The sequence below is a fragment of the Nannobrachium achirus genome, assembly GCF_963921795.1.
Source record: "Nannobrachium achirus genome assembly, chromosome: 5".
Classification (NCBI taxonomy): Eukaryota; Metazoa; Chordata; class Actinopteri; order Myctophiformes; family Myctophidae; genus Nannobrachium; species Nannobrachium achirus.
Window position 1 is genome coordinate 62,222,615 of NC_137814.1, and position 17,493 is coordinate 62,240,107.

The following is a 17,493-nucleotide window of genomic DNA, read 5'->3' on the forward strand; positions in this document are numbered from 1 at the left end:
ATGCTGGTACTTTTATGAAAACCCCGGAAACGATCTCCAAACTATCTCAACACTTGTTAAGAGAATTTCTCATGAAATAAATCCCCTTTATTAATCTAATTAATTAGAAGTTTTCTCTTTTCATTTGACTTCATTCATTTATGTTTGGCTACTGTACAGTTGAGCTGTTTTCACTAGAGATTCTCAGACCTATCAGAATATAGTGTGTTTTTAACACTTTGACTACTAAACAGAAACCATCCAATTAGAATCAATGAATGGGACCAGCCGCTTTAGAATCAACTTTTATTCATAGTTACTCTAAACAAAATTGACAAATGTTTCATTGTGATTTAAGGAAGTATTTTTGGGTTGCAGCGATATGGAAATTCTTGGCCGAAAACGATACCGATGTTTTAATACTGATACCGATATTTATTTATTTTGTTTTTGGTGTTATTATTTCCCCTTTTAGGCCAGGAAAACACATACATTAGCATTTAAGAAATAACTGTTCAGAATCTACTCTCTTGGTCAGCTGGAAATAACCAACACACCAACATAGCCAGCGCAAAATGTATGCTTATCAACAAAAAACAATATCACCTATTGCCATCGGTTAATGTGAGTTTTATTTGCCTATACCGATATTGACCAATAACGGCAAATATCGTCCGATAACGATGTGTGGCCGATATTATATCGGTGCATCCCTAATTGGAATTACTCAATCATGTACATTTTATAGATTTTTTCCCCCCTTATGGCACTTGACAGTCAACAGGTTAAGAACGATACACCATTCACTCAACAATTGCCCCATGAGTAAGCATCAAACACTCTCCTTGCGTTAAAGTCAACTTCATATCTCTAGTAACATTGTATTGTGCATTATTAGAGGGTCTCTCATGAGGACTAACATTGTTTGTGTCATTTCAGCATGAAGGTGAATTTACAAAATGCTTGCTTATCACTTATCACTCAATGGTTCTCATCCATAACCAACATGATCATTAGACATGGAGGTTGATTAATAGGGATTAATAGTGTGAGGTCTCATTATAATTGTAATCATCCTCCTCACGACCATCCTTATTAATCCAGTCCACAAATTTGTAGACATTGGCGTAGACACCAGGCTTGTTTATGGCACCACAGCCATCCCCCCAGCTCACCAAACCAGCAACGTAGTGAATTCCATTCTCTTGAGACATCAGAGGACCACCTGAATCACCCTGTAAAGAGACAACCAGTTGAACACAGAGTTATTATAAAGACTTTAATATAACCAGTATGATGTTTAATATAGATTAATCATAAACACTTTAACCCTTAAGTTTTGTTCAGATTCACTTCACCTTAGTTTGGTTTGTGGGTCATTTTGACCCGGGGGATATTTGGTTTAAAAAACAATATTAATATAATTTTTTAATTAACAATTCCAAACAATTCATATGATATACATGGTAAATGTTTGCATTTATGCTTTGCTATATCACATTAAACACTGAAAGAGCTATAGGTGTTTTGACTGTTTTTACAGGACATCATTTCTGGACAGGACAGTGCTTACTCTTGCCAGATGCTTCAACTCTAAGTTGTTTGGAATTGAGACAAAGTCAATTTATGATGATGATTTGTTAAGTAACATTTTATATCAGTATTGTTTTTGAAACCAAATACCCCCGGGTCCGCATTAGAGGGTAAAACAAAATACATAGTAGGGCAGGAGAGAGGGGTCCGACAGCACCCGAATGACATGTTTTGGAAACCTGTTTTTTTAGGACCCTTATGATGTCTAGTTATGATTTATGCTTGTTTCCGTGGTCAACTAATGTCCCATGGGGTTCATTTTTAACCTTGTCTTACATCTATCCCCAATCTGAACCATACAATGGACATAACAAAGAATGCCATAACACTTGAAGTAAACAACCTACAGGGACAAATTAACACATTTTCTATATGATCTTGATACAAGGAATTCATTTATGTCATAATTGTTTTACATTCAAGCACATCTTGACCCTATTTCAGGACAGAAACAGTGAAAAACAGTGTCTTCCATCTCATCAAACTCCACCTCATCCAATTAATTCACATCCTGATGAGTGTAAGTTGAAGCCGGAAGTGCAGGAACAGCTGGAAGCCTTCACGCGTGTGATTTAAAATCAAGCACGTGAGACATCAGTCAACCAGGCCAGGAGCAAGATGCTGAAGAAAATTATGCATTTTGCCCGCCTGCCCCCCTGCCAAGATGCTCTTCCCCCACTTCCAGCGGGTGAACTATTGAGTGGCCTGTTACAGGCAAGCAGCTGAGACAAATCTTTTGGAGGCCTAAACCTATGACGAAGGTCAGGGGTGGCAGGAGACGGACGGATTTTGGAGCCTGTCTGGTTTTGTGGGCCAATTCTTTCCCAATCTCTCATTGACCTGTTGGCTTATGGTGGCCTCAGTGATGAAAATGATGATGATGAGAAGGAAGAGGATGAGGTGGAGTTTGATGAGATGGAAGACACTGACCAGTGAAATTGTTCTTTGATAACTTGCGGACATCGATTAAAAATGGTCTGGGCGCATCCCACATCGGCTTTGTGTAGCCTGCAGTGGGTTGCTAGTTCGATCCCTGAGCCGTCCAGATTTGTCACTCCCCATCTCTCTCCCTGTTTCCTGTCATTCTACTGTCCTACACCATTAGGGTATTAAAAAGTATGTGGTGTGACCTTAGAAATGTTGTACAAAGAGAAATATAGATGTGATGTGGATATTTTATTGGATATTTGGATATTTTCGGCAATTCTTTTGCAGTTTCTGCCCTGAAGTAGTGTCAAAATGTGCTTGAATCTTAATAATAACCACTTTAATTAGTTCCTTGGGTGCAAATTATGTGGGAAATGTGTTGATTTGTCTCTGTATGTTGTTTACTTCAATAGTTATGGTATTTTCTATTATCTCCATCTTGTGTTTTGTTTTGGGGCTAGGTGTAAAAAAAAGTTAAAAATGAACCCCAAGCGTCATTGACTGACCATAGCAACAAGATGAAATATTGACTAGACACCATTAGGGTCCAAAAACATGGTATAAAAAGAACACACCTTAATGTATTTCTACAAAGAGAAACATAGATGTGTGTGTTTGAAAATGTTCTGTTTCTGTCCTGAAATAGGGTCAAGATGTGCTTGAATGTTAAAAATTATGACGTAAATGAATTCCTTGTGTCAAGATCATATAGACAAAATGTGTTAATTTCTCCCTGTAGGTTGTTTACTTCAAGTGTTATGAGAAGCCCCTGACTGCAGTAGGCAGCTCGGGGCGGGGTTACGTATGGGTGGGATCCCTGCCCTGATGAATCCCGCCCATAGCACGCAGATCGGGGAACAGGAGAGAGTGAGATGGAGGCAGATGATTTGCCGTGGTGTACTGGAGTACTCAGTCATAACACTTTATAATTTATAAACCATCTTATAATGACCCTTCCATGTATCAATGTAAAATTAAAATTACCATTGTTTCTCAACATTTCATAATCACTCTTATAATGCATTTTACTGTTATAAGTCAATGTAAGACGTCATTGACAATTGTAAAAAATCGCTTTATTAGTCAAATTCTTTATGAAGTATTTTTAATAGTTTAATAAATCATTAAGTACATGGTAACCTTTACTTTACAGTACGGTAATTACCAGTTAATTACTAGGTAATTACCAGGTACTACCATTACATGGTAACTACCAGGTATTTTACCTAGTAATTACCTGGTAAACACCTGCTATGTTCCTGAAAGCTACCAGGTAATTACCAGGTAATATTAAATATTTGCCTGGTAATTACATGTTAAGTACCTAAGTACTTTTTGTTGGGACCAAATGGCATCGTGGCCATAGGTGGATAAAATAACCAGGTAGTGGTGAATACTCAAAACACTCAGATTTTGAAGGCCCCCAAAATTACCAGTGTTCATTTGCGTTCAGTGCATGCCAAGTCCTGGCTCTCCTCTCTGGTATCCGAAAGTCTTCTTCCGAGCACACTGCATCTGAAATCCACAGAGTTCCCACCCAAAACACCAGCATCCCCAGTTCCCCACCATTACCAAGCCATGATCAAACACAAATATAAATTAATTATATTAACACCTCCTCACACAACACGCAGTGTGCTGTCTAGAGGAGAAGCTGACTTGCATGCACTGGACGCAAAAAAGAGTGTTTTGAGTATTCACCACTCCATGGCCACGATGCCATTTGGTCCCAACAAAAAGTACTTATTTTTACCGTAGTTCCACTTAACTGGGTAAATGCAAGGTACATATTCTAGTTACTGGGTAAACACTTAGTAATTACTAGGTAATGTCATGGAATTGACCCATGCTTTATGTTACAGTACAGTTCAACTGTAACTACTGGGTAATTACCTGGGAAAAAAACTTTTCTAGTTACTGGGTTAATACTGAGTAATTACCAGGTAAGGTCATCCAATTGACCCACACTTTACTTTACAGTACAGTTCAACTGTAACTACTGGGTAGTTACATACTTATAATTACCTTGTAGTATCCAGGAAAATACCTGGCAACTACCAGGTAATAAACCTAGTAATTAAAAAGTGAATTACCAGGTACTTAACATGTAATTACCAGGCAAATACTTAATATTACCTGATAATTAGCTGGTAGTTTTCAGGAACATAGCAGGTGTTTACCAGGTAATTACTAGGTAAAATACCTGGTAGTTACCATGTAATTACCTGGTAAATAAAATTACCTGATTAAATACTGGGTATTACCTAGTAAGTACCTGGTAATTACTGTACTGTAAAGTAAAGCGTTACCAAGTAGGGTAATGAGTGCTTATAATTTGGCTATACATAATTATACAGTGTTATTAACAGGTTGTAATTTATTATAGCACTTTGATCACAGACATGGGATGCATAGCAAGTGTTAACATTTATTAATTACACTCATTATTACTCTTTGCATAAATTCACACATTTCAGGGTCCTCTGAGAAATTTAATGTGTAATGTATAATATTATATCACATTATATATAAAATTTAACAATTAAGCTTTGCTCCAACTCAGACCTGAGCTTTTGTTCTGATATGAATGAATGTGAATTAAATTACATAATTCAAAGTCACTTAAAAAAAAAAAGAAAAAAAAAAGAAAAAGAAAACAGATGATCCATAAATTAAATTATATTAATGACCACCATTAAGCCACTTTAAACATATTTAATGGATCGTTCATGGCAAAGGACGCCTTGAAACAGACGCGGTGGGACTCAATTTATAATTCTATGAATGATCAACATTAAGCCGCCATTAAAACTGCCCGCAACGGGCCAAGAGTGTATGGCTGCAACGGGCGGGGTGGGCGGGGTTGATGTATAGATGACTGAGAGTTGGTTGATGATCACTTAACCCCGCCCACAAACACAACGGCCCGCCCGCATACGTAACGCCGCCCCGAGCTGCCTACTGCAATCAGGGATACTTGAGTGTTATGGCATTCTTTGTTATGTCCATTGTATGGTTCAGATTGGGGATAGATGTAAGAAAAGGTTAAAAATGAACCCCATGAGACATTAGTTGACCACGGCAACAAGCAGAAATCATAACTAGACACCACAAGGGTCTTAAAAAAACAGGTTTTGAAAACATGTAATTTGGGTGCCGTCGGACGCCTCTCTCCTGCCCTACTAATATATATATGTATATATATATATATATATATATATATATATATATATATATATATCATATATATATATATAATATATGTTCATCACAGAAGAACTTACTTATACTTTATTGGCAATTTATTGATGTAACTACGAATAACTTGACACTATGAATTGAGTACAAAAGGACCACAATGTAAAAAAGCCATTTGCGCGCGCGCACACACACACACACACACACACACACACACACACACACACACACACACACACACACACACACACACTCACTTGGCAGGCGTCAACTCCTCCCTCCATGTATCCTGCACAGATCATGGTCAGATCCACCCGGAATCCATAGGCAGCATTGCAGCGTTGACTAGACATCAATGGAACCGTGGCCTTCAACAGTCTGTTTGAAGTTCCCTTATTATTCTCTGAGGTTCAAGAACACAGAGAGGCAAACATTGTAAAATCATCATACATCTTGTGCTTCCATTGGTAAAGGAATAGATTGATTCAGATTAGAGAGCAATAGGTCAGCCAGGAACCTATTCTTTAGCCAGAAATGAGTGTATTACATAGATCATAGTAGGATAATTAGTCATTGGGCTAGACGAGATATCGGTACCACTGAGTGGGCAAAACCTTAACTATACTAAATTGTTTAGGGTCAATATAAGTCAATTAAAATATGATAGGTTTTACAATTGATTCTGGTACCTTTTCTTTTTGTCCATTGAAAGAAGTAATTGAATAAGGATGATTTTACACTTTACATGTAGACTATCTGCTGTGAAATAAATAAATTATGCTATTTACAATTTGATCCATACTCAGCCCTGCACCAAGCAAAGATACTGGATTGGTTTTAAACATGTAGACAAACACTGGCGTCTACATGACAAGAAAGAGACTGAGGAGAAGTGGTACATTCAGCTGGGGCATTAAGGCCACTGTGGTCTCAGGGAATGCCATTTTTTGGAGGGGCACAAGGCCAAACTGATGTGCAATGACAGCCATGGCCTTCTTGGCCTCCCTGAAATTACTGCCCTGTCTGATAGTATGCTCTAAACTAGTGGTTCTCAAAATGTGTAATTTCAAGAACCTCTATAACTGAGGGTACAAATGTAACCACATTATGTGTCCATTAGGTTCCATTTTCACACTCCCAGAGTTACAGAAGGAGTTATATTGCATGGTTGTTTGAATATATGAGCCATTACTTTGTCACCCAAGGTGATCAATCACCAGTCTGGTTTGGGACAGTGAATGTGTTGGCACAAAGAGGAGACATGGTTAACTCCACTGAGAAAATCTGTTTCCAGTTACACCCCTGCTCATTCACACCACATAGCTGGGGCCAGTATTCAGACTTGGGACCTTCAGTGTCCCAGGTGGTCTCTCAGCTACGGCCATCCATTGCCTTATGGATGGAGAACAGGGTCTCCGTTTACAAGCTTATGGAAAGTAGCCTTTTTGCCAACACCAAAATCTGAGAAGTCTTGTCCAAAATAGATGGCAGTTTTAAAGTGTACTGTATGACAGCAACCATTTAAAAGACATCCCCGGAGGTCTTTGGCTGGCACAGTGGTAAAGTCCCTGCCCATCACCACAGAGGTTGTGGGTTCGAATTCATACATGCCCTCTTAGGTGGAAAGTCCACATATTCCCCAGAAGGTTAGCATTGTAACACCTGAACATCTGCCACAAATGACCAACTCTTAGAGCACTGGTTCTCAAAGTGGGGTTCACAGAGGGAGTCAAAAACACTGGAAGTGTGCAAATAGAACCTAATGTGGTTGTGTAGCCCCCACAGTTAGTATCAGCCATGCACCAGCGACAACAGCCCTGCTAATCGGGCTCAGCCCTATTAGCACGACTGGTTGTGCGTTGGACTGGCGAGTGGGAGTCCCGGGTTCAATCCCCGCTTCCGCGTATCACTACATTTGGCGTTGTCGGCAGGGTGAGGAGTGTGGTATCCTCGCGTGAGGGACAGGTCCACGTTGTGTGCGGCGGTCCGCGGCGTGAAGTGTGAAGCGCGAGGGCGCGCTCCAAAGATCAGGGGGGTGATTGTAGCCCCCACAGTTAGTACCAGCCATGAACCAGCGACAACAGCCCTGCTAATCGGGCTCAGCCCTATTAGCACGACTGGTTGTGCGTTGGACTGGCGAGTGGGAGTCCCGGGTTCAATCCCCGCTTCCGCGTATCACTACAGTTGCATTGTACCCTCTCAGAGTTATGGAGGTTATTGAAATTAAAATGTTTGACAACCACTGTCTTAGAGCATACTAACACAAAACACATAATTGGGTGGCAGTGGCTCAGAAGGTAGAGTGGCAGCTTGGGAAATGGAACGAGTTTGAACCCGGTTTCCCCCGGAGTTGGTATCGAAGTGTCCTTGAGCAAGACACTGAACCCCTAATTTCACCTGATGAGCAGGTTTGTGCCTTGCATGGTTTCCTCCTCCATCAGTGTGTGAGTAAATGTTTGAATGTTAAGTACATTGTAGCGCTATATAGATGCAGTCCATTTACCATTATGGTCAGGATGGGAAAAGAAGAGTATGGTAGCCAGAGCTGGGGCTGAAACCTGAATGAATGTTTCTCTAGCCTAGACGGTCTCATGAAGGTCATTCATATCTGCTGCTCTTGTATGCAAATGTACCACTGTCTGTGGACCATGTCAACTTCTTAAGGAATGTGACAATCCGTATAAGTTTCTTCCAAAGGAGTCAGAATATGGCAACGAACAGTGCATACTTAAGACAACAAGTGCCTAAAGGGCTAGTAGATCTGGCTTACAGGATAACTTGACTACTTTGTGCTTATTTAAGTGATTAAAATACTAATACATATTATACATGCTTCCAAAAGTGTTTGCTAGTTTTGACATTAAATGCGAGAGTTAGTGTTATTTATTGTTTTTATGTATAGTATAATGGGACATCACCTTGGGAGGGACGCCATCTTGCATTTGGCAATAAATGATTAACTGGTGTTAATTTCACTGATTCAGTCACATTCCTTGAACCCCAAAACCTGGGTTAAACACCAAAACCACCTTTCTAGGTTGCATAATAATTGAGATATAGCCATTTTAAGCTCCCGGCAGCCATCCTGGGTGCCATCTTGAAATGATATGCCTTTATGGTAAATATATTTTCCTGGATTTTTGGGATGTTCTCAAGCATGCCTAAAGGTACCATAATCAATTGAAACCCTTTTGTATCAATGTTTAGGGAGGTTTAGTGCTATTCTTTCATATAGGCCTATAGACCTGTCCATTTCTCATAAAAAGTGCTTGTTTAACTCATACAGTGCCATCCGGCCACAAGGGGCGCTAGAGTGCCAGAAATTTCTCCATAGACCTTCTTTATAGCTTTCGTCGACCCTCTCCCAACTGGCTTGTGTTTTCACTCCAGTCAATGCTATGGGTGACGAGAGGAGGAAGCTAGCTGACATGTAGCCAAAATGCTAACCCATTTAGAAGCCCGATCTAAAGCTATTTCAGCCGCAAAAAACTTTCTCTTTGGGTCTGGGAACACAATCCGGAGAAAATCCTGTCTAAAGATGTGATTTATTATTGGAGTGGGCGGCGCGATGCGGCCGTTAGCGCGAATACGGCCCGTGGATGGCCGAGTCTAAGTCCCGGGCATGGATGGACGTCTAGACCGGGGCTTCGTTGAGGCCTCCGATTAAATAATTCATTTTATTAAATATCCCGGACATGTTCGGGATAGGCACTCTGGAATACGTCCCGGTACCGGTACCGAGGTTTTTTTTGGGGGGCTCTAAACTTTATTTTAAACCATTTTCAATGGAATAAATCGTCGGAGCATCTAGCGTCTCTCGTTGGTGAGCGCTGTGCGAGCCGGGACCACCCACGTTGCTCCAAGCAGCTCGGGGTAAGTAAAATAGCAAATAAAAAATTGTTTTTGATCCCGAATATCCCGAACATGTTCGGGATAGGCACTTAAAGGGTTAAGATAAGGCTGAAGATTACCAGCTCAGAATGAAATACTGTGGGTAAATTATACATTTCCTGAATCCTTATGGTCATGTCTGTATTCCAGTTGTTGTGTTTTGTGTCTCTGATGTTTCTTGATGCCACAGAACTAAAAGAAAATATATGGTTTAGGCGTAAAGAGTTATTTGTATTTATTTATTAAAAGTTTGAAGAGCTCCAGTGACCACTCTACTTATCATGCATATTCACAAAAGGGCTTGAATGAAAGCTGAAGTTGTCCCCTTAAAAAATATACCAAACATATAATATAAAACATTAGAATATGTCCTGAACATGAGCTAATAAAAGATATGTACCTGTGTCTAAATGCAATTTTTCAAAGGGGGATGGTAACTCTAGCAGCTGATAACACCACTTAAGCTACCTGTCTGCAAGGTCTATCATATCAAAACGTAATCTAGAGATGTATAGGAATAAAAAAATCACAACTAGAATTTGCCCACCCAGGTGGTACCGATATGTCAAATGTTGAGTCTTAGCCTAAGAACTAGGCTAATGTGATATTCTCTCTCTCACTAGCTAGGATTAGAGTTAGCTAGGCCCTAACCCTAACTAACCACTATATAACTTTTTTTTTTTTTTACTTCTTGGCACTCATTTAAAGGTGATACACCATGAAATTTCACTTTTCCTATTTTAAAACCTTTTTTTGGGGTCCCACTAGCACCTTCTATCCTCACAAAGTCCCATTTCTGACCATTTTCTCTGGTTTTGAGAAGGCGAAGGTTAAAAGTATCCCACGGGTTCTCAAAACAGGCTATCCAGAATTGCTGCCGATTGTGACGTCATCTGCCGATTGTGACGTCATCATAAAAAATAAAAAAACATTTTCCAAACTTTTTATTTTTTGGGGGGGTGGCACAGTTCAGGCCAAAGGTGGTACTGCAGCTGAAATGCTCTGAGAGCCATTCAAAAATGAGAGAGGCTCTCTATTCAGGAGTGGTAATTTAGCCTCAAACCTTTTGAAAAACATTTTTGGGACATAAACAATATGACATCAATACTTTTTAAATGCATGGTGAATCACCTTTAAAGACTCATTGTCATGCGATAGATTTTTTCTCCCCTTTTCTCCCCACTGTAGTAGTTATTCCAATTAATTACTCCCCACACACATTTCTGTGTTGTCACTGCAGCATAGGTGCCATCACCATTTTGAAAGTAGTATTGCCAGGAGGGACAAATGCGTGCATGGCACGCACTTCTAAATTCTAAATTATGATCATCTGATCATTTAAAATTTAGCATAATTTAAATTATGATTCAAATGTCAAAAGTAGCCTATAGAAAATCATCTAAGCCAAGTTTTAGTTTAGCCTGTACACAAGATAATTACCAAGTATCCCACTTTGTGTCAATGTAATATGAAAACAAACCAAATCAATTGACCAAAACCCCCGAAGTTCGTATTTGCAGCTAATAATACCACCTTGAAAAGTAGTATTACCATGGAAATATTGGCAACATAAGCGGTGGCGGCCATGCATGCTGTTTTATTTTATACTGACTCACCTGCCAGTGAGGAGCCCTCACCGGAGGACGTAGACCCTTCGTCCAACTCCTCCCACCCAACACCTCTTGCTGACAGGTGCCGCCTCAGCCCACAGGATTATGTGCAATGAATATTTTCACTTTCCCCTCCCTGACTTCCCTCCCCTGAACCCCTCAATACAATTGAGTTCATGTAGACACTTGACAAAGCCGGGAGCAAATTTGACAAATCTGACGTATTGTCATCGCTAGCCAACACACAGAGCTTGCAGATTGGTTATGCGCATTAGCTGGCTCTCCATTTTTGTCCAACAATTACCATGTGACTGTGTGCACAAAGCTCATGACACAGGCCCAACCTTATTTAGAGACTGAACTGGTTCCATAGTCTGCTATGTGGTTTTAAAATTGAAACTCTAGTGAGATTTAAAGCTCCCTGGGTTTCCAAATTCACTGTAGCTGTAATGGTATGAGGTTATTTCAGAACAGTGGTAATGTGTAGATACTAGATAGATAGATACCAATGTAACGGTATATGTGGTTTGTAGATAGATACATACCAGTGTGGCCCCATCCAGAGACCACACACTCCTTGTCTGCAGGGAACAGTCGATTTGGCAGACAGGCAGTTTTAACATAGCGGGTTTCCACAGCACAGAGAGGACCGTTGGTGGCACTCAGCTGAAGTAAAGCTGACACACAGTAAGCAAGGTTAACACAAGTTTCATCAAATACATACAGTCTCAATAATAATCTCAAATATAGCTGCAAGTATCAATAAAGTGGCCAGGCCAGGAAAAAGTAGGAAAGCAAAAAAGCAGGCTGTGTTCATGATTTGAGATGTTTTTGGCCACTTTATCGCTGCTTGCAGCTATATTTATTATTATTATTTATTTATTTTGTGTGCACTTCATAGGCATGTTAGATAAAGGATCTTAGATTGTGTGTAGAACGTTTCATGCAAATTCCTGAAAAATCCCAGGATAAAAACAGGTTTAAGCGTTTTACAAACTGCTCAAAATGGCGGCAAACTAAAGGCGGAGCTTACTTGAAAAAGACACAGATGTGTTCCTCTTGAGTCAAGGCACGCGTGTAGGCAATATGCATGTCTTCAAGCCAAACGAGGCATGACTCATGCCCGTTTAAAGTTTGAATTTTCAAATGCTTCTTATAGCGCCCCCCTTTGGACAATTGGAATAAGATTGGTTTCAGTGACATTTGGACTAACCCTCTACATCTTTGCCAAATGTCATGAACATTTGACCTGGCATGTATGTTTTAGACGTAGAAGAATAATTTGCATAAAACTTTTTGGGGTTAGCGCTGTCGCCTCACAGCTAGAAGGTCCTGGGTTCAATTCCCGCCACGGGATGCTGTGGGTGCTGGGGGCGTGTTCCCTCCTCCGCGTCATCAGCGCCCACACCCTAGGTGGGGTTGGCGATAGGGCCTTTCTGTGTGGAGTTTGCATGTTCTCCCTGTGTCTCCTAGGGTAGATACCCTCACAAAAACATGCAGTAATGCTGGTCTCCATAATGGCTCCCCCTGGCCAGCTGGGGCGCCTGATGGAGGGGAAAGGAACTGGTTGGAATAATGTGTTCCTTCCACCCGCCATGTCCAAACCGGGGAAATCCCCACTGTCAGGTGAAAAGAAGCAACTTGGACTCCTCATGCATAGAAGGAAGCATGTCCGTTGTCTCCCCAAGTGCGGCAGAGGGAGAGCAGAGCCCAGGATTACATAAGCAATTGGCATTGGGTGACAAAATCGTAGGATAAAAATTATAAATAATGTAATAAAAAAATAATTGAATTTAAAAAAGACAATTATGCAAAGTTAGGTGATTAGTTAGGTGCATTAGGTGATGCATATGTGTATACAGGTTTCATAGCTATATGTCAAACAAAGCATGAAAGCAAAGTTTCCACTTTCAAAGGCTTCCTACAGCGCCACCCTTTGGCCAATTGTTGTGAGCTTTGTGTTTCGCCGTTTGGCATAGTCCTCTGCCATATTGCAGAGTTTTGTGAAAAGCGACTGCACGGTCAAGCCAGGACAGAAAAAGTGTCGGAAGAATATGCGTGCAAAATAGGAAGGTAGTCCTAGTCAAGCGACCGCTGTGTGTCTCATTGTATAACTTGAGAGCAGCCGGTACGAAAGACTTTCCTAGTATCTCGCATCTCCGTCCTGGGTAGACGTTCATTTCCTCTCTTACTCCAGTAACTGAAGATCTCAAGGAGGTGTTCTTCAAGATGGAGTCCAGCTTCCTAGCCGTTCACACTCTGGCTACTTCCTCCACCCCCTGCAAAGAGGACCCAACGAAGGAGCCCGCTTTCCTCACCAGTCTGTTAAGGTTAAAGGTGTCACCCGCTCTGTTGTTGCCACCCCAGCAGGTTATTCCAAAAAAAAAAACACTTGCCATGACAGACTGGTAGAACATCTGTAGCATCCTATTGCACACGCCAAACGATCTCAATCTTCTCGGGAAGAACAGCCTGCTCTTCCCATTGCTGTGAATCGCCTCCATGTTGTCTGACCAGTCCAGTGAGCTGTTCAGGTGCACTCCTAGGAATTTGTAGTTGTCCACAAACTCCACCACCTCTCCATTCATGGTGCTTGGCACAGGGGGAACTCTCTTGGAAGTGCGGAGGTCCACCACCATCTCCTTGGTGTTGCTAGCGTTGAGCCAGAGATGGTTAGCCTCGCTCCACTGCACAAAGTCCCTCACCACCATCGGCTAAAAGTATTGGAAATTGGAAACACTCAAGTAAAGTAAAAATACCTCAAAAGTGTACTTAAGTACAGGACTTGAGTAAATGTACTTTACACACCAATGCGCTGGAGAACCAGAAAGGGCTAGCGTTTTCCACACTTTTTTCCACCACTGGAAAAATTGCAGCGTTTCCTCTTCTCTTTCTTGTTGACAGGAAAGTGGTAGAATTATACTTTAGTCCTTATTTTTGTCTTGGATCCGTTGAAATAGCGAGGGACACAGCACTGCGCATATTAACAATACAACTGCAGACGCCTCCTTCTGCTCTGGTGCATAAGCATCGCGGGGCAGAGGGATTCGGTATCGCTTCCGCGTGCATCGCTAGTTGGTATGCCATTCAGATGCAGGTGGGGGTGGGTCTATTGGTACGCAGCCTGTAACAGCTGAGCCGTGCAACATCAGGAACTAGTCTTACCTGTATAGTTCAGAAAACCTGACCGAACTAGGAAGTGTTTTCTGACGTCGGAAGCAGTATACTGACTTTTAGGATCTGAATAATTCACATTCAAACAGTTGCTTTTCTTATTACATCCACACAGAATACAAATTTTTTTTTTTTTTATTATTTCTTTTTTTCAACATTTCACCGCAAATGAAAGCTGTAAAAAAACTTGTATGAACGTGATATCAACACATGAATTTCCAATTGCCAAGTGTAATCCTGGGAACTACTCTCCCTCTGCCAATCTGGGATGAACTGCGCTCATGCTTCCTTCAATGCAAAAGGAGTCCAAGCCGTTTCTTTTCAACTGACAAGGGGGAGTTTCCCCGGTGGGACGTAGCGCGTGGAACGAAGATGTTGTTCCCACTAGTTACTTTCCCCTCCATGCCCAGGGGGAGGCAGTGTAGAAACCAGGATTACTGCATGTTTTTTGTGAGGTACCCTAGGGGACACGGGGAGAACATGCAAACTCCACACAGAAAGCAGGTTTATCTATCGAGCACTGATCCATTTCCTGTTGCCGGAGCGGACTGCTGTAGCCGTCCTTGCTTAAAGTCCCTACTAATAAACAGAGAGTAACACCTGGCTTGACAGTTAATCATGTTGTGTTGTATGTCAATTCATGGCCTCACCAATGTCACTAGAGTACACTGGTGGTGGTCTGTAATCCGGGTGAACGATGGCTTCCGCCACGGGGATGACCTGGCCAGAGTCTTCATATGTCGTCAGGTCCACTCCCCCCAAGACCACCCGCATGTCCTTGGTTTTGTCACTGAACAAACATTATGTTAAATAAAAGTCAATCTCCTTTCAGAGACATATACTATACTGTAGGTAGCAGAGGTCACACTAGGTTGGTAATTGCCTTGGCCGTGTATTAAAAACAATAGGACGATGGTGTCCTATTGTAAACGTTGGTGACACGACCTTGGGACGCACAGCACTGTGCGAGAAAAACCAACCCCTGGATTTGGTCACGGGACAGGACTTTTTGTTTTTGTTTTGGTGTGTGATGCGCTGGGAGCGCACCTCCAGTGTCAAGGCATATTTTATTATTTCGCTATGTCCAGGACATGGGTATAAAATGTTGTTCTGTACTTGTACTGAATGACAAATAAACTCCTTGAACCTTGAGCCAGTACACAAGAGTAAGAACTTCTCTCTTTCAAGGGACAACATTCTGTGCCACCCAAGGATGTTATTCTTGAACTGTGGGTTGAAAGGAGAGCTGTAGATGTTAAATCACGTGATGTGGGGGAGAAGCGGGAACAGGAAAAAATGTATCTTCTAAGGCTTTGTAATTAATTAATGACATTTAAATCCCATATCAATATTTGACCTGAGAACAGTGGGAAACATTTTTATTAATGGATTTTGGTATACGAGTGAATCAATGAATAGTGAATACATAAACTTAAGCAACAAAACATTTTTTAATAAAGGTAGTACTTAACCAAGACCAACAGATCAGTGCGATTTTTGCCATAAATTGCAGCAATTTAAGGAACTTAGCACCATCTGTAAACTCAACACTTAAACGTATGCTGAACTTATCCCTCTATATTATCCTTAAATGAGAAATATATATATATTTTTTTATAGCCAAAAAGTATATTTCAGATGTGAGGTGGTCCGATGGCCTCCGATTATTCCCACTACAAGGAAAGTAGGCTTTCAACATCTTGAAGAACAGTCTTTGTTTTAATGAGTAGTGAAAGTATAGACAAGAGGCTGAGAAGCCTGGGCTACTACGGCTGTGAGCGCAATAGTCAAGGGGCCAAAACTGAAAAGTGCTTCAGAAATTACTTTTGCGGCTATGTTTGGGTAGAAGCTGACAATTTTTTTTATTTTTTTTGTTAGAAGGTACCCATAGAAGAAGTTTTAAGGTGGTTGGCATTTTGAATTTATTTTCTGGAGACTTTTATAAGCCCTTCAATATTTTAATGCCCATTTATAATAATCCGATTAAACATCAGAATCATTTGATTAATTCTTTACTTTTAAATGTATTTCCTTCCATGTTATATTAAAGGAAATGGATAAAAGAACAATATGGAAAATTATTTTGAATGTTATTGCAATAGATTTGTAAATATTATGGTAAAAGGCAACTTCTTTAATGGCGATTTTGTCCATTTTGAGTATACAAGAAATTACACAATTCAAAACACACATCACACCAAAAAAAATAACATCAAGAGTAAGAATAAGAACATTTACAACATTGAAAATGTGTGATGCTAAATAAACAATATGACAACACTCAATGCTGATGGCAAACTGTACCGTCCTGGGTATTATCTAATAATGGAAATATGTGACTGAGGCTGGAGGAACCGTCCAAATGTCGGCGATTTTAAAACAGTAGAAAAGTGAGAAAATGAAGTCGATGTCGTTTTTTGTATTTTTCTTTTTTTTCCAATTCACACAAGTTCGAATTTAGAACAAGGGTTTCGTGTCAAAAGATAGTTGTTTAAAGGTACTACAATGGCTACTTTTATTTGTTAAACTAGGCTGCTTTTGGAAGGAATTGTACGTGTTTTTTGGGGGCGGAGAGATTGCGCTCTGAGAAGTCATTGTCTCAAATTTCACGCTTTGAGCACCGCCCCATACAGCGTCGTGATCTGACTCTCTGAGTCGCTCTCGGGCACACAAAGAAAGACGCAGCGATGTCTTCTCGTAATGGAACAGCCGGCGCTAGTGGGAAGCTAACGCTATACAGCGTATCTCACATCTCAGCCTCTCGTCTGTGGTAAAAAATAAAGCCCCGCCGCTCACGAACGCTTCTTACCTTTTGTGAACATTCTGTCCAAAAAGTAAAGGTCCTATACACTTCTCTCAACTGTTTACTTTTCAAGCGTGGAAGAAAATCCAATCAGCGTGTTGAAATAAAGAGTTTATATCGCTCATTTTGTCAGCCGGTGCATTATTTTCCCCTCTATTATTTGTTGTGTCTATACCACGTGACCAGGGGAGGTAGCGTGTCTAAAAACAAAGGACCGGCTGACAAAATGAGCGATATAAACTTTATTTCAACAAGCTGCTTCGATTTTCTTCCACGCTTATGAAGTAAACAGATGAGAGACCGGCATAGGACCTTTAC

General features: G+C 40.8%; 1 protein-coding gene across 2 annotated transcripts in view; it reads right to left on the minus strand.

Annotated features, from left to right (window-relative positions):
* Window positions 1-283: 283 nt before the first annotated feature.
* Window positions 284-17,493, minus strand: part of LOC308284607 (uncharacterized protein) — a 55,677-nt gene continuing 38,467 nt past the window's right edge. For both annotated transcript variants that reach the window (XM_080725287.1, XM_080725286.1), the window contains 4 exons: window positions 15,023-15,162; window positions 11,744-11,875; window positions 5,955-6,100; window positions 284-1,214 (listed from right to left, as the gene is read on the minus strand). In XM_080725287.1, coding sequence (XP_080581413.1) covers window positions 1,020-1,214; window positions 5,955-6,100; window positions 11,744-11,875; window positions 15,023-15,162 — 613 coding nt within the window. In that variant the 3' untranslated portion in view covers window positions 284-1,019. The remainder of the gene's footprint in view (window positions 1,215-5,954; window positions 6,101-11,743; window positions 11,876-15,022; window positions 15,163-17,493) is intronic.